Source organism: Neophocaena asiaeorientalis, unplaced genomic scaffold, assembly GCF_003031525.2.
Source record: "Neophocaena asiaeorientalis asiaeorientalis breed wild unplaced genomic scaffold, Neophocaena_asiaeorientalis_V1.1 scaffold294, whole genome shotgun sequence".
Lineage (NCBI taxonomy): Eukaryota > Metazoa > Chordata > Mammalia > Artiodactyla > Phocoenidae > Neophocaena > Neophocaena asiaeorientalis.
In genome coordinates, this window is record NW_020173945.1 from 2007651 (window position 1) to 2030150 (window position 22500).

Consider the following 22500-nt stretch of genomic DNA (forward strand, 5'->3'; position numbering starts at 1 on the left):
CACGGATCCCCCACGACGCTTCACCAACCTTTTCCGTTACCACCTCTTAGGTAGTTACCCAGGCCCAGCAAAGCCTTGGTTCAGAATCAGGTGTCCTAAGCGTTGCCTTTGCCTCAGACGCCACTTGACATCCAATTTGCCAGGTATCTTCTTCCTGCGGTGGCCACAGGTCACGTTGTCATCCGCTGGTCAAGTGGTCTTTCCGAAGCAGCTCCAGAAGTGAAACAGTGGAATTCTGTTGGCTGTCTTTGGGAAAGCAAACTGATTCTCATAAGGTTTTTCTCTTTGAAGCTGCCTGCTACCTTTGCTATTGTAACTCTGATCCTTTGGAGAGAAGGAGAAATTGTCTTCTTTGAGGGATGTGATCTGAAAGGATGTGGCCGGGAGATTTCGCATAGTTTTACGATACTATTTTCATAGTGTTTTTAGGGTATTACTTTCCTCTGTGCCTGTGACTATATATGAGGCTATTGTTCACTATTCATCCATGTTGGACTTAAGCGTTTGCTTGGTCTCTTTGAAGGGATGGTGTTACGTATGTCTTTATAGATGAGTTTCCTTTGAAAATAGTATTAAGTGGAGTTTGGGAATAGCAGTGCATCTGACAATGGCTTCTCTTACATCTTTTTTTTGAGCCCAGAAGTAAGGGTTTTAAAAAACAGAATTTATATAAACTACTGTTCCTCTTGAACCTGGACACATTCATGAAGTGGAATGAAAATACGGAAGACTGAGTTCTTCCTCTCCTCCAGGAGAAGACAGACATATCTGCAGACCATTTCTAATATCTGCACAGCTCAGGCTGCAATGCTTCTCCCCCAGCTGTGTGCATAAAATCACACACACAGAGCCCTTGGCTGTTTCGTGAACATCAGGCTAGACTAGTGGGTGTCAAACCTTTTGGCCTTAGGGCCCTTTTACCTTCCTAAAAACTGAAGAATCTGAAAGAGCTTTTGTTTCTGTGGATTATATCTATTGATGTTTATCATGGGAGAAATGACTGAGAAAACATTTAATATTCATATAATTCATTTAAAATAATAATAACCTATCCATTACATATTATTCCATAAATGACATTTTTTTAATGAAAAAGATACTTTCTAAAACGAAAGGAGATCATGAGCAGGGCAGCATTGTTGCATTGTTCTCCATTTTTTCAGAGCTCTTTGATTTCAGTTCAGAAGGTCAGACCATCATTTCTACTTCTGCCCTCAGTCTGTTGACACATGTCGTTTTGGTTAAAGTATGTGAAGAGGCTCTCACAGAGGTATTTAGTTGGAAGAGGAAGGAGTGTTTTTTATTTTAAGTGTGCTTTTCCGAAAATTTATTTTTTTGAGGTATAGCTGATTTGCCATGTTATGTTACTTTCTGCTGTACAGCAGAGTGATTCAGTTATACATACATGTACATTCTTTTTCATATTCCTTTCCCTTATGGTTTATTATAGGATATTGAATATAGTTCCCTTTGCTGTACAGTATGACCTTGCCGTTTAGCCATCCTATATATAATGGTTTGCATCTGCTAACCCCAAACTCCCAATCCATCCCTGCCCCCTTGGCAGCCACAAGTCTGTTCTCTATGTCTGTGAGTCTGTTTCTGCTTTGTAGATAGGTTCATTTGTGTCATAGTTCAGATTCCACATATAAGTGACATCATATGGTATTTGTCTTTCTCTGTCTGACTTACCTCACTTAGTATCATCATCTCTCCGTCCATCCGTGTGGCTACAAATGGCGTTATTTCATTCTTTTTAATGGCTGAGTAGTATTCCATTGTATACATGTACCACATCTTCTTTACCTGTCGATGGACATTTAGGTTGCTTCTGTGTCTTGGCTATTGTAAACAATGCTGCAGTGAACGTTGGGGTGCATGTATCTTTTTGAATTAGAGTTTTTGTCTCTTCTGGATATATGCCTAGGAGTGGGATTGTTGGATCGTATGGCAGCTCTATTTTTACTTTCTGGAGGAACCTCCGAACTGTTTACCGTAGTGGTAGCACCAGGTTACGTTTCCACCGACAGTGGAGGAGGGTTGAGGAGTATTTTATAGCCGTTTCAGATCATTCAGATCATGCATGTTCTTCTTGGATACTCCACTAAAACTTGACATGTGACAGTCTATTAAAGCTTAGGAATTCAGTGAAATTTTCCTTCTCTGCTACATTACATCCAACGACCTGTCTTGCACTTTGAATGATCTTGTATCCATGCATGTGACACACCATGTGTCAGTCATTTCAAAAAGCTTGTTTAACTGAGGTATGCAGATTTCCAAATGGTGATACTTTTCATCAGGTAATACCCCAAAATCACATTCATTGATATCACCACCAGTCTTGTCAGAAAAGTCTCCAGGTATTTGGAAGGTGTCATGGTGAGAGACACAAGTTTTCGAAATTCCCATTGTTGCTGGAAAGCTCAGATTCTCTCACTGGCCACAAATACTGTCAGCCGCTTTCCTTACAGTACAAATACAAGAAAAGTACTTGTTCTTTTTCAAGAAAATATCTACCACATACCCAAGACCGAATAACCATAGTTAATGTCTGACATAGTCATTCTTTGAAGTTGAAGTGTTGTCCCAGCAAACAAGTGGCGAATTCAGCTTGTGAATGAAACAGTCAGGGAAGAGCCTTCCTGTGCAGGGTGGTCGGCCCTCACGGCGCAGCAGAAACACTGAAGTATACTTGCCGTGGCATCACCTGGGAAATTTAAAAGCTCGAAGGTTAGAATGTTTTTAATCAGTAGGTTTTTTTGGGTTTTTTTTCTTGGTTTATTAAGAACATACTTTGTTATCTAAAGTTAGCCAGTATTCTTCAAAATATGATTTTGAATGGCTGTAAGTTATCACGTAATTCAAAATATTTGTCATGGGCCTTTAGGCGCTTGCTTTTACTTACCATTATATAACTTCAGTGAAGATACTTGAACTAAATTTTGTCGTATCTTTGAACCGTAGAATTATTACCTAGAAGGGAAATTCCTGGGGGGAAAAATGTGGCCATTTTTTCAGGCTCTTGATTTAACAGTGAATATACTTCTGTTAGCAAGATATGTGAGTGTTCTTATAACACCAACTCTGGTTCAGTATTCTCTTAAGTTCCTCTATTTTCTTCTTTACAGTTACGGGAAATTAAAATGTTGAAGTGTTAATGTAAAAGGAGTTCAGACCAATAAAATCAAAGGAAATACAAAAAAAAAAAGAAAACATCCTTAGGTGAAACTTTTTTGGGTTTTTTTGTTTGTATTTAGAGAGCGTGACAATCAGTAAAATACTGACAGTGTACAAAGTACAACGTGGTTACCATTGCCTTGATTCGTGCTGTGGAGTCAGCGATATTTATTACCCACATCGCTTTTGCACCATCGAAGCAAATTTCAACAGAGGGAAAAAGCAAACTATGTCTTGGGGTTGTTTTGAAAATAGTGTCGAACTCATGAAGCCCCTGATAGGGCGTTGAGGGCCACACTTTGAGGACTGCTGAACTTAGGTTATGCAAAGAGAAAACACGTGACTAGATCAGCCGTGGCAAAAAGACCAAGGCAAGCATCAGTATGTCCTAACAGTTACCTCACTTAGACAAAATATTAGATAGTAATAGAAAATAATGAATTTCTCAACATTTATGTACAGTTAGAAACCAGAGCTTATTGAGAAAACCTAATTGGAACAAAGATTTCTGTAACTTTTCCATCATTTAATTATGGGAATGAAGAATCTTAATACCTTTAAAAAGTATATGTTAAAACTGGAGCAATGTTGATTGCATTTCAAAGCTGTGTGTCTTATGCTGACGATCTAATCTTGAGATGCCAGTCACATCATTGATGCGTTTGGGTTTAGCTCTAAGATCTTGTTAACTGCTTTGTGGTACCCTATGAACGCACGAAGCAAACCATCTTTCACCAGACAGCCAAAGGTAACAAAGGGATGGGAGGCAGTGAGAATCAATATAGTAAGAGTATTTTTAGGGACTATTGATGGATTGCTGTATTTTGAGCTTAACTTCAAGTGCCAGATGCCCCAGAGCTGACTAAGATGAACTCACCATTTACTGAGAACTGTAGGCCGTCACGCACACAGAGGGCTCTGGGATGGGCAAGACGAGACCCACACATCGTTCCCTTGGCCGTCCAGGGAGAACTCCGGTGGGGTGTTTTTAGGAGCTTCGTGCGGTATCTTGATGAGGACTTGGTACCACTCTAATTGCCGGAGCTGAGTGCCATCCAGTGATGACCTCCCAGTCCTGGTAATGGGTAACTGTGAGATTTTAGGACGACAGCGTGACAGCAGCCAACCCGTTAATTCTCGAATCCGGAGGGATCTGGTTACACCCGCCGAGGCACTCAGGACTCGATGCCCTCTCCCAAGGCAGCCCCGCCGAAGGTGGGAGCCACACTGAGCTGTGCTTCTGTCAGCAAGCTGAAAGCTGTGGGTCCCTGACACGGCTCTCAATTGCTAGCAGGTTCCTCTCACTGCACCTCATTTGCATCTGGGACATCAATTAGCATGTTTGTTGAGGCTAATTGAATGAAACTCAATCATAGCTCTTAATTGCTTGACTATGTGAAAAGAAATCACATTAATGCAGCTAATTAAGTGTACGGCAATAGATGCAACATAATTAGGAGGAAAATGTAAAAAACAAGGGATGGCAAAGGTGCAGGAGCGGGGTGGCAGGGGGACGCTGTGCTGGGTTATGGAGCTTCATCCACGCAGTCGGGGACGGGTCCCTCTACTCCGGCGCCTGCTTGCAAAAAATAATCCACGAGATGAGCACGGACAACTTGAGAAGAAAAATGCAAATAGGTTTGCAATTACTACTTTTTCAAGCTGTTGAGGGGCAGGAGATAGCACCTCTGGGGGGCCTGGCTCTTGAGTGGGCCCCGGGGACTTGTTAAGTGCTGTTTAAAAGTACTTGGCTTTGAATTACCCTCATGCCTTGTTAAAGGGTTTTTTCCCCTTTTATCCTCGATCAGCATTTTCTGCAAGGAACACGGAGAGGGGTTGTATCTGTAACGTTTGCATATCAAAATCAAGCTCGCTGGCTTTATTTCCCCCTGCACGGTCCCTACCTCGGACCATCAGGCTGCGCGTCCCACTTCTGAGGAGGCGACATTGTTTGGTGGTTGTAGCTTTAATTCCTCAAGTACCAAGCTGGGGAGAGATGAAAAGGGTAGTTCTTTCAAAAACGGAAAACTCAGTGTTGTTTCTCTTGGGAGAAGCTAGAAGCCTCGGGCTCACGTATCCACCTGTTTCTGAAAGACTTTTATGGATTAGGAAATGGATCTTGTCACATTTTTATAAATTTTAGTGGCTTGAAATTTAAGAATTGCCAGGCTTATATTCTGATTTTCTTAAGAACTGGTTCTTCTGCACTTTCAATGCCTAACTCAGGCAGGAAAACAGATCCCCCAGCCCATGCTGAGCCAAAGATAAATGGGTTCTGTCGCCGCGTTCAAATCCAGAGAGCCAACACTTGGTACATTTCTATAATAATTTTAAATAAAATGTCCTGGTTATTGTATGTTAAAACATGCCTATTAAAAAAGAGACCACGCTGAGGCGTAGTCACTCTCTGATTAGCCTCATTTTAGAGCCCATAAGCCATAAATGCTCAATTACGCTCCTGTTATTGTATTTTAATTTGTTAAGGATTGGCATTAAAGAAAAAAGTTGTAGCAAGTTGATATTTTTAAAGGAGTAACTATGCAAGAAGGAATTCATTATTTACAAGCATTAACTTTGGTTTTGAAACTTGGGTTTGCCTATTTGGAGTAAATGTTCATGGAAGTAAATGAAAGATGCTTAAGAACAACCTTTTTTTTTTTAAATAACCTTGACCCTCGGTCCTGTACTAACCAAAAGCCACTTCCTTCTTCCGTGTGCTTTTTGTTGGCCATCCTGGTGGTGAGCTTGGTCATGAGACGTCTACATTTCTTTCAGTCCGCTTTATCCTTTAGCCTAATTTAATGATAATAACTTTCTTTCCATCCTTTGTCCTCATCCTTTCAAAACCACAACTTTTTTCATAGTAGATTATATTTGCGGCAGGGGGCGGTGGGGGGGGTGCGGTGGTAGTTGAAGCATCTTGCCTTTCAAGTGGAGTCTTTAGTCTCTTCCCAGCTGGACACAGCCCACCCCTTCTCCAGACCTGTGATGACCCTCCTCCTAGATGCCCGTGGCCGACCCCGGCAGATGTCCCTCCCTAAGCTGCCCTGGGAGATTAAATGCACAGCTGGGCAGCCCAGGGTGCATCAGCACTTCTGCTCCCGGCTTCCCCGGCTGACAGCATACGTGCCGGTGCAGATGCTTCTCTCTGGATGGTTTATCATTGCTGAGGAAGGCCCAGCCTCGCCCCTCCCTGGAGGAGCTGATCTGAATTTGCCCCTACTTGGTGCAGCTTCTGATCCTTTGTTTGTCTTCAGTCCCACGTTCCTCCTGATTCTAGCCTCAGCTTTTTGACCTTGAGCTCTGCACTGAGAATCAGCCGTTTGAGGTCTGTCCTTAGGAAGTCACCCTGGATGCTGCATCATCATCTCCTGGGCTGGTGCTTGGTGAACCTTCAGGGTTCTGTAATCTCCATCACAAGGCCCCCGTTCACGTCATGGAGTTTCTCTTCCAACCCTTCCTCCTGTGTTGAGAATTCTCCCACTCCCTTTCCTGAGTCTGGGGTGGCTCCCATGCGGCCACAAGTCCAGCTGCTTAGGTTTCAGGTGAGGTCTGACACTCAGAGCTGGCCCTCCCTCCTACAGATGCTGGAGGGGGGACAGTTCTCTCTGTCCCATACGGTCCCAGCGACCCATATGCGGGTTCTTCCCCCTGTGTTGGAATCTAGTACTTTGAGTTCCTTTTTGTGCCATAACTTCTGTCAGCAAACTTCCTACTTGTGGATAAACCAGTGACTGCTTCTCAACCCCTTCACCTTATGGAATATGGACATTGTCTCACAATTAAAAGAAGCCACTGGAGTCCTTCTCTTGGCTTCCCTAGCACCTTCTGTGCCCTCTGAAGCTTCTGCCGTACACCTGGACTGACTTTCCTCGTCCTGCAGGCTGAGGCCTCTGACCCGTGCACTTTGCCGGTAGACCTTCATCTAGTTCTCTCTCTGTATCTGTTGACTCTGTTGATTGGCAATTATAAGGAAACAGCTCGCTTCTCCAAACTCCCTGGGTCGCTTGCAGTCGCACACCGGATTGTTTGGCAGTTCTTCTAAAATTAGATTGACGTGAACTTTATTGTTTATAATCATACAAATTTATTGGTCTTTTCCCTTTATATCCTAAAAGGAATCCACCAAGATTCTGCCAAGGAAGGAATCTGTTTATTTCACTTCCTGGTTAGTCTTAAAACGCTTGAAATATTGTTTACCCAAGAGTGATTTAGACTGTATCCTTTCTTCATGTGTGATGTTGGTTTAATGATATATCTGCAGAGACAGGGGGGTTCATTGCCCCCCCAAAATGTATGAAAGGGTCAATAACTCCTCTAATTTGTCAAGAGGCCCCTCACTCTGGCTCTCAGTTGTCTTCTCTTTCCCCACCCAACAGCCGATTCTTAAGTATTGTTTTCCTCCATATTGAATTAGGTGACGGCGCAAAGAATTCCCTGTGTACCTAGACTTCCCCTTAGTTCCGTGATAGCTGCTAGTCATTGACCTCCAAAGTGTAGACAAAAGCAAGATACTTTTTCTGAGTAGTGAATCACTTGGAGAAACATAATGCTTGAGTAAAAGTAATGTGCCTTCTTTTTTAGCATCCAGCTCTTGTGACCTCCATGTGTTTTCAGCACCGTACCACTGACCCCCTCACACATCATCCTGAACAAGATGCTTGACCTCTTACTTAGAGTTTTCACCTGAGTTCCCACCAGACAACTTCAGTCTTACCTAGATGTCTAATGGTATTGCTCTCGGAGACAAACAGGTTATTACAAAATAGTTCCCACTCCATGGAATTTTACCCCAAACTTACAGGAAGAGCCCAGGTGCCTAATGTACCATCTAACGTGCAGCAGCTCACAAAATAGGATTTCATGTCCGTACTGGTGTCTCGTCCTCCTGGGTGGAAGGCATCGACTGTGTCTCCTGTATTTCCAGGGCCTGGGTTAGTTCAGGACGCAGAGGCAGAGCTGATATCAGTGTAATGATGATGCCACCAGTACAAGACAGATCAAAACCTTATTTTTAAGCGCTTGCCACCGTGGAAGGGTCATAGGATTACAACTCAGGATGTCTGATAGAACCTCTTGTCCTAGATTGTAAAAGGTCTTTCTTTTAATCTCTCTTGGATGTTTAACATTTTGAACAGGATTACATGCAGAATGTTCATGGCAAAGAGATTGATCTTCTGAGAACCACTGTGAAAGTCCCAGGGAAGAGGCCGCCCCGAGCCACATCGGCCTGCGCGCCCATCTCCAGCCCGAAAACCAACGGCCTGTCCAAGGACATGAGCAGCTTGCACATCTCACCAAATTCAGGTAAGCTCACAGCCGACATGCTGAAGAAATCCAGCGCAATGGCAGCAATGGGTGGTCCTGGCTGGAGGACAGTGCTGAGGTTTTTGGATTAAGTGGAGATTTTGACCATTAAGGTTGTAGACTAAGGTTTACAAGTCTCATCTCTTCTGTGGATGATTGTTTCCGCTACACCCTTGGGTTCCTGGACTGCCAACAAGCAAACTGTGGCACTTTGAGTCACAGCTGCACAAACCACTAGGCTTTCCCAGGGCTGGGCGGTTGAAAGTCATGTTTTACACATGATGGAGGTTTAAGGGCCTTCTAGAAAACATGAATTCATTGTTAAGGTGTCAAGGATTAGTATTAACTAATTTGTAGTGACTGTGTTTAGAAAAATGGAAAAGCCATTTGGAGCAAGATTTAAAGGAAACCCCTGGACCTGTATAAAAGTTCAGATTCTCTCAGTTTTCTCTTGTAACTGTTATGTGATTCTTTCACACAATTTTGGTTTTCTTTATTCTCTTTTAAGGGAGAATTTGGTTTTTGCTCAGGATCAGAGAAAGTTAGTGTTTTCTCGGAATAGATGTGTTGAGAAATTCCTGGCTTCAGTGTGCAATGCAAACCATTCAGAGTGTTGTGGTTTGTTTTTGTTTAAGAGTCTTGGCAAACTGTGCTGTGGCTTTTACCTTCCCGTGATCGCTTATCAGAGAAAAGGTGGTAAGAACCGCTTTAAGTCTTCCACCAACAAACTCGGACTCCTCCAACGTATGAAATCCCTTCACAGATTTCAGTTGTTTCCTTTCCTGTCTCCAACCTACATCTGATCTTCTCAAAATAGATTTCTGTTCTGCAGTCATTCCTAGCGTATGTCTCTGCTTCTTAAAGATGCTGCCTTTTTTCCTTTCTGAAATGTTAAATGTTTTTTAAGAGGAATAATGCTGACCCCACAGTTCCATGGCATGAATGACATTGTTTGGCAAAAGGAAGGTGAGAAAAAGGGGACAGAATTCGGGGTCCAGCAGCCTGGGTTCTACTGCCTGGTGCTGCATGGTGTTGAGCAGGTAACTGAAGCATGTTTTACATTAGGCTGATCTTGCCTGGCCCTGCCCCCATCACAGAGGTGTGACGGCAGGTGCTGTGGAAACTCATGAAGAGCAATACAAACATCAGCGGTTGTGACTAATCAAAATAAAACTGGCCTTCCTGATAACAGAGACATTAGTTCATTCCAGAAAGGTGATACGGTTACTTTAAGTGGTCTCATGACCTGCTGACCTTCCTTCCAAGTGGTACATGAGTTTTCCTTTTCTAGATGGTGTGCTAACTCCATGGGATGGGAAGAGAGAAAAGCGCCCAAGAAAAAAATACGTTTCTATACTGAATAAAAAGCTAATGTCTTCATTAATTTATTTATTTGTTCAAAAAGTACTTGCTGAGCACCTGTTCTGTGCCAGGAATTGTGCATTCTGTGGATCCAGAATCTCTGACCTCCAGAACTTCTATGCGAGGCAGTCACCCTATAACCAACTTTCCACTTCCCCTTCTGACCATTGGGACACATCTATCCATTTATTTGTTCAAGTCAGCAAGCATGTATGAAGTTTCTAATGTGTGCCAGTCACTGTCCTGAGCTCTGGGGGTCCAGAAAAATGAGGCATAATCCCTATCCTCTGGAATCTCACCCTCTGGGAGGTGGGAAAGGTGAGCACATGAGCCAGTGCAGTGCAGCAGCTCATAGGAGGTGTGAAGGCCCAGGGGTGATGTGCTCGGCTTCACCCCAGGAGGTGGGGCAAGGCTTCAGGGCTTGAGGGATGCCTGTGTGGGGTGTGAAGAAAGGATGGGAACTTGCCAGGCACATAGGATGAGGGAAGAGTCCTGACGATTTGAAGAAGTGTCGGCTATGTAAGATTTGGAGTTTGAAATGTCACCTTGAGACATCTTTGGGGCTTAACTGCCACTTACTGTCCTAAGGAAAATGTAATGTTTGATAACAAATAGAAAATACAAAATGCCATATGAACTTTATCATATCCCCAGAGGAGGTTATGTCATGGGCCTCGGCTAGGGATTGAGTTTTCAATGCCCAGTTGCTTTCTCTTTAAGATTCTTGCTATTGGGTGGATGGGAAGATTTGGGTCACGATTGAAATCCCTTTTCCATGGTCACACCCATGGTCGGTTTATTACGGCACATCCTGTCAACGCTAAGCTGGGGAAATCCCCATTCAAGGAGCCTGGTAGATGTTTCATCTTCTTTGGATCACAAGTAGGGACTTGGAAGTGGGAATATGTTGTCCGCAGGAGCACAGCACCACTGTGCTGTGGAAAGTCCCTCATGGTCACGGCAGTGCTCAGGGATGTGGTGCCCTCAGCTAAGCCTGTGGGCAATGTCCTTGCCTGGTATCACCCAGAGCTCTACCCTGTTGTTCATAGAACTCTCTCACGTGAAGAATTCCAACCCAGCAAATTTAATTTGAAGTAAATGGATGCTACTTTTAAGTGATGGACTTTTAGCTAAAGATAGGTATTAGTTATTTTAGAGCTAACTTGCCGAAGAACTTAACACACTACTTAACCTCATCTTTCATTCTCAACTCATTTGAATTCTGCCATTTTGTTTTAGACTTCTGGATTAACTGGACGTCTTTTGTTTCTTTTTAGCTTTTTTCTTTTTTATTCGTTTTCTATCTCCATGTTATGAATTAGATCAATGTTATGTGCCTTCCCTTCTAGTCATTTTTTTCATTCACATAGACCTGATACACACTTGTACTGAAATCTTTGTGTGTAACTTATTAACGTCTTAGCATAAAAGTCCATAGGCAAAGTGACTCGGCCAATGGATATAAACACTTACAAGATTCTCCGTACATATTTCCAAATTCATTTCTAGAAAGGTTTTATATAAAATACCCTTCCGTCCATAAAGTGAGTGCTCATTTCACCTCTACACATTTTTAGAAGCTATGCTAATATTATAAGCAATAAAAATATCTCGTGTTTTGTTTATTTGGATTTCTTCAGTTAGTAGTGAGGTTGAACAGCTCATATATTTATGGGTTTTGTGTGTTTCTTGTTTGTAATTGTGTAGATGTATCCTTTGTCCATTGTTGCACTAGGTGCTTGTCTTTTGCTTATTGACATGTAAGAACTCTTTGTATATTAAGGATAACAACACTTTGTAATATATTTTGCAGCTATTTCCCCAGTTTACTATTTGCTTTTTGAATTTTATAGTCTTGTTTACATACAGAGTTTCCCCCTCTTTAGTATGTAATCAAATCATAAGACTTGTACTTCTGTAGTTTCTACTTTAGATATTTAGAAAGCCTTTAATAATCCTGAAATAAGATCGTAATTCATATATATGATTTCAGAGTTTTATAATTTTATTGTTGTTCCTTTTCCCCTTTTTTATAATTAACCTCTAAGCCACCTTTAATTTGTTTGGGTCTATTATATATAATAGGAAATCTAGTTAAACTTTTTATTCAAATATATAACTAATCGTTCTTTCTCCCTTTGTTATTTCCTTTTCCTGTTGATTCTATTTGTCACCTTTCTTGCACAACTAACTCGTTTAATCAAATTAGCTATGTTTTGGGGCTTGAAAATTTATTCCGTTGACCTACTTTCTCCGCGTTGTGTGGATTTACCTCATTGTCTTAGATTCATGGCTCAATTTATATCTGGTGATGTAACGTATAACATGGTTTCATATTACTCTTTTATTTTATAGTGTTTCTTGGTTATTGTCACCATTTATTTTTTCCCGTAAACTTCAGAATAACTTGAAACCTTTCTCTTCCCCCCTAAAAATAATCTCATTGTGACTCTAACTGGCATTGCTGTTAATCTATGAATTAATTGTGGAGGAACTGACATCTTAACTCTATTGAGTTTATCATAGAGCACAATTCTCTCCCAGTTTACTCAGACTTACTATATACCCCTCAGTAAAGTTTTAACACTTTTTTCCATTTAGATCCTGTATGTGTCCTGTTAATCCATTCTGTGACTTTATAATTTTTGGTGAAATGTGAAACTGATACTTGGTGGGGCGAGGGGTTGTCTATTCTATCATCTAATTGGTAAGAAATAAGAAAGATCCTAATTTATGTATTTTTTATACCCAGCCATCTTACTGAACTCCTCCTGAGTTGGAATAATGATCCAGACGCTTCTCTTAGTTCTCTAGTGTGCGGTCATAATGCATTCCATGTTTCAAACATTATGATGCCTGTCTGTGTGTCAGTGTTGACTTTTAGTTTCTCCCAACCAGTTTTAATGATTTGGATACCTTATTGCTTTGCCTCCTGTACCATTCACTTACCATCATTATTGACTCTGCTGCATGCCCAGCCCTGATGGGTGCTCTGGAGATTCAGGGGGCCCTCCCTCCAAGGGCTTACACTCCAATGGGGGGCGGAAGAATCAGAAGATAAACACACAAGCAAGACCACTGAAGCTGGTGATAATTGCTGAAGGGTCTAACAGGGGCAACTGGATAGAAAATTACTTGCAGGAGATGGTGGTCTTATGTTATTCCGAGTATCGGGGAGTGGTTGGCCAGTATTGGAATGCTGACTACCTTTCAAACATTAAAATGCTAGAAATGTGATGTTCTTAATACCGAGTTTCGCCAGGGACTTGGGGAAGAGGAGGAAAAATATATTGTCGTGCCTGATACTGCATACCTGCAGACTGATAACCCAGCCTGGGTCTCATTTGGGAGCTCGCGAGTTAACCAGAGCAGAAGAGCTGCAGTGAAGATGGGGTGGCTGCCAGCTCCATTGGGCACCTGTGGGATGCAGGCACTGCAGGCTGAGGGACACGTTCGGGAAGAGTTGACCAGTGGCATCCCCACCACCAGCCCCACTGGGAAAGTGAGCAGCATGCCTGGGAGGGTACCCTGATGTGAGTGCCCATGCTTGCAAGAGAAGGAAGCAGGTTGGAAAACTCAGACCTCTGCATAGACCCGGGGAAACATAAATGAATGTCAAGGAAGGGCGGCTCTGACCATGAGGGACGTAATGCAGGTGTGCCAGCCCGCCCATGAACTTGTATTGTTGGTCAAAGACGAACCCGCCAGTCAGCATGTGCCACACACGTGCCCCAGGGCTGCCGAGTCTGTTCAGCCCTGATCTTACTCATAAACACGAGTGGACAACCAAGACGTCTGTGGAAACCAACAGTCAAAATGTGAAAGACCGACATAAGCAAAAGGACAGCTGATCTTGGAAGAGAGAGAGTGATAATTTGGGGAAAGAGAACTTAAGAGGAAATTACAACTGGGATCATCAGAAAGATTTAAAAGGTTGGCTTTTGTACTCCAAAATGAAACAAACAAAAGATGACATGAAAAACCTGGGGAGAAAGAGTTCTTGGAAATTAAGGAGAAAGTTTGCAAAACTAAACATTTCAGTAGATGGATTACATACTATAAAGAATTTGGCTTAAAGAAACTGTTGGCAATATAACAGAAGAAAATACGCTAGAGGTGACAAAGGAAATGACAGTGTCTTCCCATCTGAAGAGTCGAGTGTCAAACTGGATGGGAGAGGAAGCTCTGTAAACACGGACAAATCCCCAAAAGCATCCAAGATAACAGGAAGACTGAGGTTACCTATCAAGGAAGAAAACTCTGATAGTCCTTGACCTTCTCAAGAGTAACACCTTGTATTTGTTACAAGAACAAATAATTTTGAATCTAGAAGCTAATGTAGAGCCAAACTACTATCAATCAAGTGTGAAGACATTTTTAGGTCACATACAGGGATGTAGAACACTTCCCTCTCAATGGATTTCTGAAAAAATTACTTAAGCATCTACTGCAAGAAGAAGAAGAAGGAGAAGGAGGAGAAGAATCGAGAAGATATTTCTTTATTCAGACCTGGTTAAATTCCACCTTCCGCATCACATCTTCCCTTTCCTCCAGGGTCACTTGCTGAGGATGCCCAGGGTATCCGCCCCTTGCACTGCTTCGGCATGGAACCTACATTGCCATTCTAACGGGAAACCACATTTTAGAGTCTGCCCAACTGTCATTGCAGGGATGCTCCCAGGGAAGGGGTCAAATGTCCAAAAATATTTTCTGACGCGAATTTTTGGCTGGGTTGGTAGAACAACATTCATATATGACAATATAGGACTGTTCCGGCTCTGACAGGTATTTTGACATTTCAGTAGACAGCAGGAAAACATAATGGCCAACAGCAGGGGCTTTGGAGCCAGAAACCCCAAACTGAATCCCATCTTCCCCATCTTAGGACCTAAAACCCCAGCTTCCTCATCTTGAACATGGGAAAACAGTGCCTACCCCCATCCTCGTAAGGATAACACACCGCATGCCCCCCCAAAGCCTGGCCCGAGGTGACTCTTCAGAACTGTATCAGGAATCCATCGTAATAGCCGTGCTCATCACTAGTGAAGAAAAGAAAGGAAGAGGGTTGAGAAATTGTGTTTTTGAATTAATTTCGGTAAATGCCATGAAGTGTTTATTTAGCCTTTGAGTAGACATAGTGGGTCAGAATCAACTAAACCCATGCCCCGCAACCCACAGCTCCCCCCCATGATGGCAGAGAGCTGGGCAGCCAGAGAAATGCCCTTCAGGACTTCCCTGCATCTCCATGGGGGGCTCCGCTCCGGCTCTGTGTGTCCATCCTCTCTTTATGCCTGTGTTCGCCATAACTCCTGGTTGCGACATTTGCTTCCCAGATGACAGCTATCTTCTCATCCCTATAGTGTGTCTTTGTTGGGTATTTGCAACTGTGGGTGTGTTTTTATCCTAACCAGATTGATGCTGAGACCTGCGTGACGGGGAGACCTTTCCGCCTCGTCTTCCACCCCCCCGCCCCCCGCACTCAGGCCCCCAGCGGTTTCAAAATATGAAAGCCCTCTGGAGGGTTGAGGCTGATTTTCCAGGGGTGGGGGCAGGGATCTCAATGTGTTTTGAGTATTGAACCGCTGTGGACATCGAAAGTCTCAACCATGCTGTGTCCCTCCACACTTCAGTAATCAGGGCATCCAGCAAACCCATAAAAAACCCGACTAATAGCATGAATATTCAGTGACCTAGAATAGTAATTAGTGTCATGAATATTAATGTGATCGGACTTGCTTTTTCCTCTCCTCTTTCTCTCCCATCCTCTTTCTCCCTCTCTCCCTCTCTCTTTTTTTTTTTCCACTTAGCCGGCTCTAAAGATGGGTCATAATGAGAGCATTTAAGAGGGAGCGCGCTCTCCGCCGTGACAGGGACTGGGGTAATAAGGAGAGCTTGATTAACGCGGAACACTTGGGGGAGAGATGAGAGGCTTCACGTGGGCCTGGTCGGGGGAGGCAATGAGACCCCGGCAGCTCTGTTGCTGCTCCCGGAGATTAATGAGGCCTAAGAGTGCATTAGGAACAGTGACAAAGGTTTGATCTAATGGGCTCAGTCATTTTTCCTTTGAGTGACAGACGCACAGAAGTAATTGGCTGTGCAGAATGGCAGCTCATTGGCGGTACTTAAGGACACATTATCCCCGTTGTGTGGCCCGCAGAGGCTGTTTATCAAAACGGCTCACACTGCAGACGCTGAGTCGCTAAGCTGCTGCTACAGTGGTAATAGCTATTTAAAAAAATAATAATAATAACGCAACATGCAACATCAAAATTAGATCCGTGGTTGTCTTGTAGAGACAAAGTTTTTCTTTGTTTAGTTTCAAATGGTCTAGAAGACATCTTCCTAACTCCGGAGTCTGTGGAATCTGTTCTGTGCCCCGGACGAGCAGTCTCCTCCCGGTGGGTCGAGTCGCAGGCTCGTTAGGACATCAGAGCCCTTGGTCACCCGATGATTTCCCACACTTTGGATTCTGTTTACAGCACGAATCCGCCGATAACATAAATTGGATGCTTTGGCCAAACAGCCTTCTAGCAGCTTTGGTGGAGCACTTGCAGATGATCGCCTTCTTGGTTGAGAATTAATTTGCTGGAGAATACTCCCCAGAATCAGTACCACGTGACGATGTCTGCTTCCATAAACCAGGTTCTGTTGGAGTGGGTTTTGATGGCTAATTAATAATTCATTATTTTTCGGTTAAAAACATTTTGTGGGGTTTCTCTAAGACTAAAATTTGAAGAAGTTGGTGACATCTGAAATGAAATGGCTCTAAAGTTATTATTTGATTCTTTATAAGAGTTTTGGCATCTCCTTTTAGGAGAAATGCCTTCTTACTGTTAGTCGTTTCTGCGTTTAGACGTTTCTCCCACTGAGATTTAGGCAGATGTGTGCTACGTTGTTTCCATCATTAAATTGTAAACTCTTTGAGGCGTAGACCATTATTTCTCTTCCTTTGGTATCCTCTCCTAGCTTCGTGACCTAGCAATTATTTTTGCGTTAAGGAAATATTCCTGAGTATCGCCCATCGTGTGAGATGTAAGTGATAAATATTGAGAGTAGGTATTGTTTGCTTTCAGATAACGGTTCCTCCATTGCAACATTCCGTGATCAAGATGACTGGGGTACAGTTCACATATAAATCAAAGCCATGCCTTCCAGTTTAAGGAAACTGTCTTCAATCATTTGAACTCTAAATGGAGTGTTCTTTTCTGTAAGAACTGACAAAGGCAAGTTAATCCTTGATGATTTCCGTTAAAAACATAGAAGGATGATGGAGATACTGAGCCATACATCTCTACGGGAACAGGTATCCCGATAAGTAAATAAAAGTTGCTTTAGAAACTATTCCCCCACCTCAAAAATATGTGTGTTCAGTGAAGAATAGTGTTTCAGCTGTTGACATGGTGCTTTCAAGATTGGGAAAATGGTCAGCATCGGGAGAGCTCTAGGAAAGAGCGCGGCTTTCACTGACCCAACGGCCTTCAGCAAGGTAGCTGGCCGGGGCCTCGGCTGGGGCTAGAGCCTTGGGTTAGAGCCTTTCTGTGCTAGAGTCAAGTCTGTGGTTGGCCCACTTGCTCCATAATCATTCCCACATTGGCAGAGGAGAACTTTTCCATGTCGTGGATGATAGTTTAGTCATGATGTACCAGCTCCAAACCTTGTGGCCTGGCATTTGGAGAAACCACACATACAGAGACCGCGCTTCTCTCTCTGGAATATTCCTAGTGAGTGGTTAAACCCCAAAACATCCTGGCCCACAGACGAGCAGCTCCCCTTCACATCATCAGAGTTGCAAGCATGGAGTTCCTCAGTGCCCTCACCCCCTACAGGCTCTCTCTGTTCAGTCCTAAGAGATGGTTCTGTGAAGCCTGGATGGGAGAGGAAGAAATCCAAGTGAGCACTTCTGGGGGTGGGGCTGTGTGGCCACCTCCCTGAAAGGGCTTATAAAATTCGGTGAGAGCCAGGGAAGACTTCCCTCAAAGCAGTGCTGTCAAGTCACACTGAATTTTGTGCGAAACACACCTATTGTAGGTATCAGATGGAGGAGAAAGAATATTTTAAAGACAGGACTATTATGCATGGCAAAGGAGGAAACTGAGCTATTGAATTCAGTTGTTGCGGGCATAGAACCAAATAAGAAGCTAGGAGAGAAGATGATATGAGCGTCTTGGACTTTCTGTTTTAGAAAACATTATTACTTGAGTGCTATATTCATATTTTATTGCTTAAAAAAATCCTTAGTTTTAGCCTCCTTTTGTGTAATGTCACAACACCTCATTATAACTGTATTGCATGTAAACTTGGTCACGTAACCCGTCCCACGAAACGGCTTGTAGGTGCGTAAGCGTTGTGTAAGCTTCGTGTGCCTAAGTGAGCATTACGGTGACACTCGCCGTAGACACCTTCAGAATCCGTAGTAGCGAGTGTTCCTCGGGCAGATAGATATAAATGGGCAGTGATGAATGCTGGGCCGCCCAACTGGAAAAAGCAGATTTTGTCATAGCAATAAATATTTAAACTCTTTCCAAATATCAGAACTTACCTTCTCATTGTGCTTAATATTTTCTTCTTAATTTATACCAAGCACCAAATTCTATCCATCCCCAAGGTGGAGCAGCATCCCGGGGATGGGATGTAAGCAGGACCGTGGATACTGTAGCTCACCTGTCCTTGCCCGTCAGGTAATCTCATTCATCCGTTGCTTGCGTTATGTCCCAAGCACATGATCTCTTTCCTCTCTGTCTTTCCTTTTATGAACTCTACTTCCGATGACTTCGGCATTACCTTTGGAATTGGGGGAGACTAAGAGTGGGAAGAGTGTCGCCGAGTTGTCCCAATGCTGAATGCTGTACTGGTCCATATACAGGAGCAGGTGTTCAAGAAACACCATCGGTGAATGTGTGTTTGGGCTCATGGGAAGTGATGAATGACTAGGACACCGAAACACAGATAGGAGGCAAACAGTCCAAGCAGTTTACACACGAAGAGACACCGCCACGAGAGAAACGGGAGTGAAATATCCAGACTTCTTAGATTTTAAAGTCAAACAAAATTAGCAGTATCACCATTTTTGCTAAAAAATTAAACTGTAGAGAAAAGGACAACTCACTGTTGGCAAAATTGATAACAACTACTGTCTTGGGAGGCTTTGCAGTATACGAAGTGCTTTGTGTAATTTGGTCCTTGTATTAACCACAGGGGGCATATTATGATCATCATCATTATTATCCCCATTTTATCATCATCGTTACTGTTCTGTCCATCTTACAGATTCTGAACTGACTTGTTTTCAGGATGCCCAGGTTCCATCTTCTTTCAGCCCACGGGTCATTAAGAAAATTAATTAATAACAAATATCACGAGCCAGAAAGATGTTAATGCTGTTTAACCCAATAATAACTCTTCTGGGATGTCAGCCTAAGGAAAAGTCTAAAAGTAGAAGATGTCCTTTGTGGTATTGTTTATAATGATGAGAAATTGCAAGCAATCAAAGCTATCCAGATGTAGGAAAACGGCAGTGCAAGTTGTCTACATTAAATCTGTCAGATGTTATAGGTCTGAAATTATTTGAAGGTTTTGGAACAACGTGGGGAAATGGCTGGGAAGTCGTAATACAGAAGTGTTGTAGAATATTACATCTCTTCTGTTGTCACAATTAAGAAAAATATATGCGTGTGTTCAATAATGATTTGATCTGTTAGGTGGGATTTTGGTAGACTTCTGTTTTACATGATTTGTGTATCCGCATAACCTTGCAAAATAAGTTTCAGTAACTTAGAGAACAAAACATGCTCCCGTTTTTTCCCCATGACATCATCATTAGAGCAGGGAGAAATCGAATAGAATGAGCTATTTCCACAGTTTAGGAAAAATAACCATCAACTGTCTAGTTCCGGGAGTTTCAATTCTGGGCGTGGCCACAGTGTCGCATTTAGTGTGATTACCTGTGTCATTACCACTGGGTCTGGACTCTGTACATTCTTTTTTTCTCTGGTAAGCATACTGCAGAAAACATATAACCAAAAAAAAAAAGAATGCATAGCGTCCTGAGAAACACGAGATTCCTGTCTCAACAGTAGATGTGTTGGATTGCACGCTTTTACAAAACAAGTATTACATAATGTTACATCTTTAAGAAAAGCTACTGAAGGTGTCCTTGGGAAAAAAAATCCTCTTAGCCTGAAATCCTGGTTGCCAAAAGGAGGGCAGATTTCCAATGCAAATAGTGAGGCGAATGGGCCCTCCTCACAGGCACTTAAATCATTTGTATCTCACTTTTTATGGTAGTGTTGTGAATTATATTATTTTGGGGTTTATAATTAGAGGACGGAACAGATGGCGAAGGCCTAGTTTGAAGTGATGTGGCCATTAGAAGAGCCTCGGTCGTCCAGTCCTGATTCCAGCAGACCTGGTTTTCCCACCCGCACTCGGAACGGGCATGGCGTAGCTGTAGGTTTGCACAGTAGCCTTGAACTCTGAGTTTTTATAACATTTGAAGCCACATAGGAATGAAAAAGGGGCCTATAAGAGCAATCGCTATTTCAGAGGGTGAGGCCTTCGAGGGGAAGAGTGAGTTCCTATCAATCCTATTTCTGTAATTATGATTTTTAAAAAAAATTACGAAGTCCCACAATGGACGTAAATGTCTCTTTCACACTCACGCGCTCATAGAATCTTCTTTGGGTTTTTCTCCTCCACTCTCAGTGTACGAAGAACTTCATTATCACCATCACCAAGCGATTCTGCCCTTTTCCAGGCTGTTTCACCAGTAAGTCAAATGCCAAGTATTGTTTTCCTAGTTGAAGCCTTGGTAGGGTCAAGTCTCATTGTTGAAGGTAGACCAAAGTCAGGATGTGCAGTGAGCAGAATTCTGTATTAAGAAAAAAAAAAATTGTTGATGAATCTCTATTTAAATGCTATGAAAAGCCTTATTTTAGAGTATATTTTTAAAAATCAGAATAAGCTATTTTTAATGTAATAAGCCTAGAGCTTAAAAGAGGAATTCTCCCTTTGATGTCATTTGGTGGATGAAAACATTCTTGTTCAATAGAAAACCAGCATCTTTTTCATGCTCGTGTGAGATCAGGCAAGCTATAAATGCCATATTCGCTTTGAAATGCAAATTGTTTAAAGAAGAATGGCATATGGTGGAGGTAAGTACCTTTTCAAATCAACTCTTACACTTCAGGGATGTAAAAGCAAAGCTAAGATTATTCTTTGGGAAGAATCTGGCGCTTTTGACGCATGGAAGCTTGCAGTAATCAGCCGGCCCAGCGGGCACACACATCTCCATATCAAGGCACTGGTGTGGGGCTCCGTGGATTAGCACCCTAACGCGGCGGCCCCGCTCAGCAAGGCCAGCAGCCAGCTGATCAGTAGACGGGGTCTCTGAGGACACACTGTCCTGTGTTCAGAGTGGGCCAGGACGTCAACCACGTATGTCATCATAACGCAGGCACTGTTTGGGAAAAAAAAAGTACTGAGACAATACCAAATGGGTCCTTTTGTGCCTCGCTCCCTCTGGGTGCCAGTATCCCACACTTCGTAGGGCTGGGCCGCTCGCTCTTTGGGATGTAACACCGGCGAAACTGTCTCCTTGCTCCTTGGTGACTTGTTCTCATACTTCGTGATCTGACCTCTGCATTCACAAACCATTCAAATGAGTTTTTGGGGGGTTGGGGGGTAAGTGTTATTGATTAACATACACTTACAAAATCCTAAGTTCTAGCTAAGTGTACGGGTGACCAGCACGTAAGTCAAATCGCAGCACGTGGCCGGCAGCCCCGGAAGCCCCCGGGCCCCATCGCGTCACTCTTCAAATCTTCCCCTACACACACACGAGGGTGAGCGTCGTCTCATTTCCCACTCCGTAGATGGGCTTTGCCTGTTGCGCTTGACCCCTTGTGTGGTTGTATGGGACCAGGACAGGTGGAGCCCTCGTGTTTGTCTCCTTCGGATCCACATGCTGTCTGTGGTGTCTGTCCTGTTGTGGCCCATGTCAGAGGCCATTCATTCTTATCGGTGTGGCTCTACCATGAGGTACCCATGGTGGGTGGATGGACGTTTCAGCCATTCTCAATAATTCTGCCACGAACATTCGTGTACATGTGTTCTGGTGGATTGTTTCTGCGTGTCTGTATGACTTTTTTGTCCTTTTTTATTTTTGATTTTTTAATTACAGTATAGTTGCTGTGCGATATTATGTAAGTTACAGGCGTACAATATAGTGAGTCACAGTTCTTAAAGGTTATACTCCATTTAGAGTTACTGTCAAATATTGGCTATATTCCCCGTGTTGTACAGTATATTCTTGTAGCTTATTTTATACCTAATAGCTTGTACCACTTACTCCCCTCTCCCCACTGGTAACAGCTACTTCGTTCTCTGTATCTGTGTGTCTGCTTCTTTTTTTGTTGTATTCACTCAGTCGTTGTATTTTTTAGATTCCACGTTAAGTGATATCATATAGCGTTTGTCTTTCTCTGTCTGACTTGTCTCACTTAGCATAGTGACCTCCAAGTCCATCCATGTTGCTGCAAATGGCAAAATGTGGTTCTTTTGTATGGCTGAGTAATATTCCTGTGTGTGTGTGGTGTGTGTGTGTGTGTGTGTGTGTGTGTGTGTGTGTGTGTGTGTGTATACACCACATCTTCT

The 22500-nt window shown here is 43.0% G+C and overlaps 1 protein-coding gene across 6 annotated transcripts in view; it reads left to right on the top strand.

The window, feature by feature from the left end:
- AGAP1 (ArfGAP with GTPase domain, ankyrin repeat and PH domain 1) overlaps positions 1-22500 on the top strand; it is a 544600-nt gene that overhangs the window by 360946 nt on the left and 161154 nt on the right. For all 6 annotated transcript variants that reach the window (XM_024752791.1, XM_024752792.1, XM_024752795.1 and 3 more), the window contains exon 11: positions 8319-8487. In XM_024752791.1, the coding sequence (XP_024608559.1) occupies positions 8319-8487 (169 nt within the window). The remainder of the gene's footprint in view (positions 1-8318; positions 8488-22500) is intronic.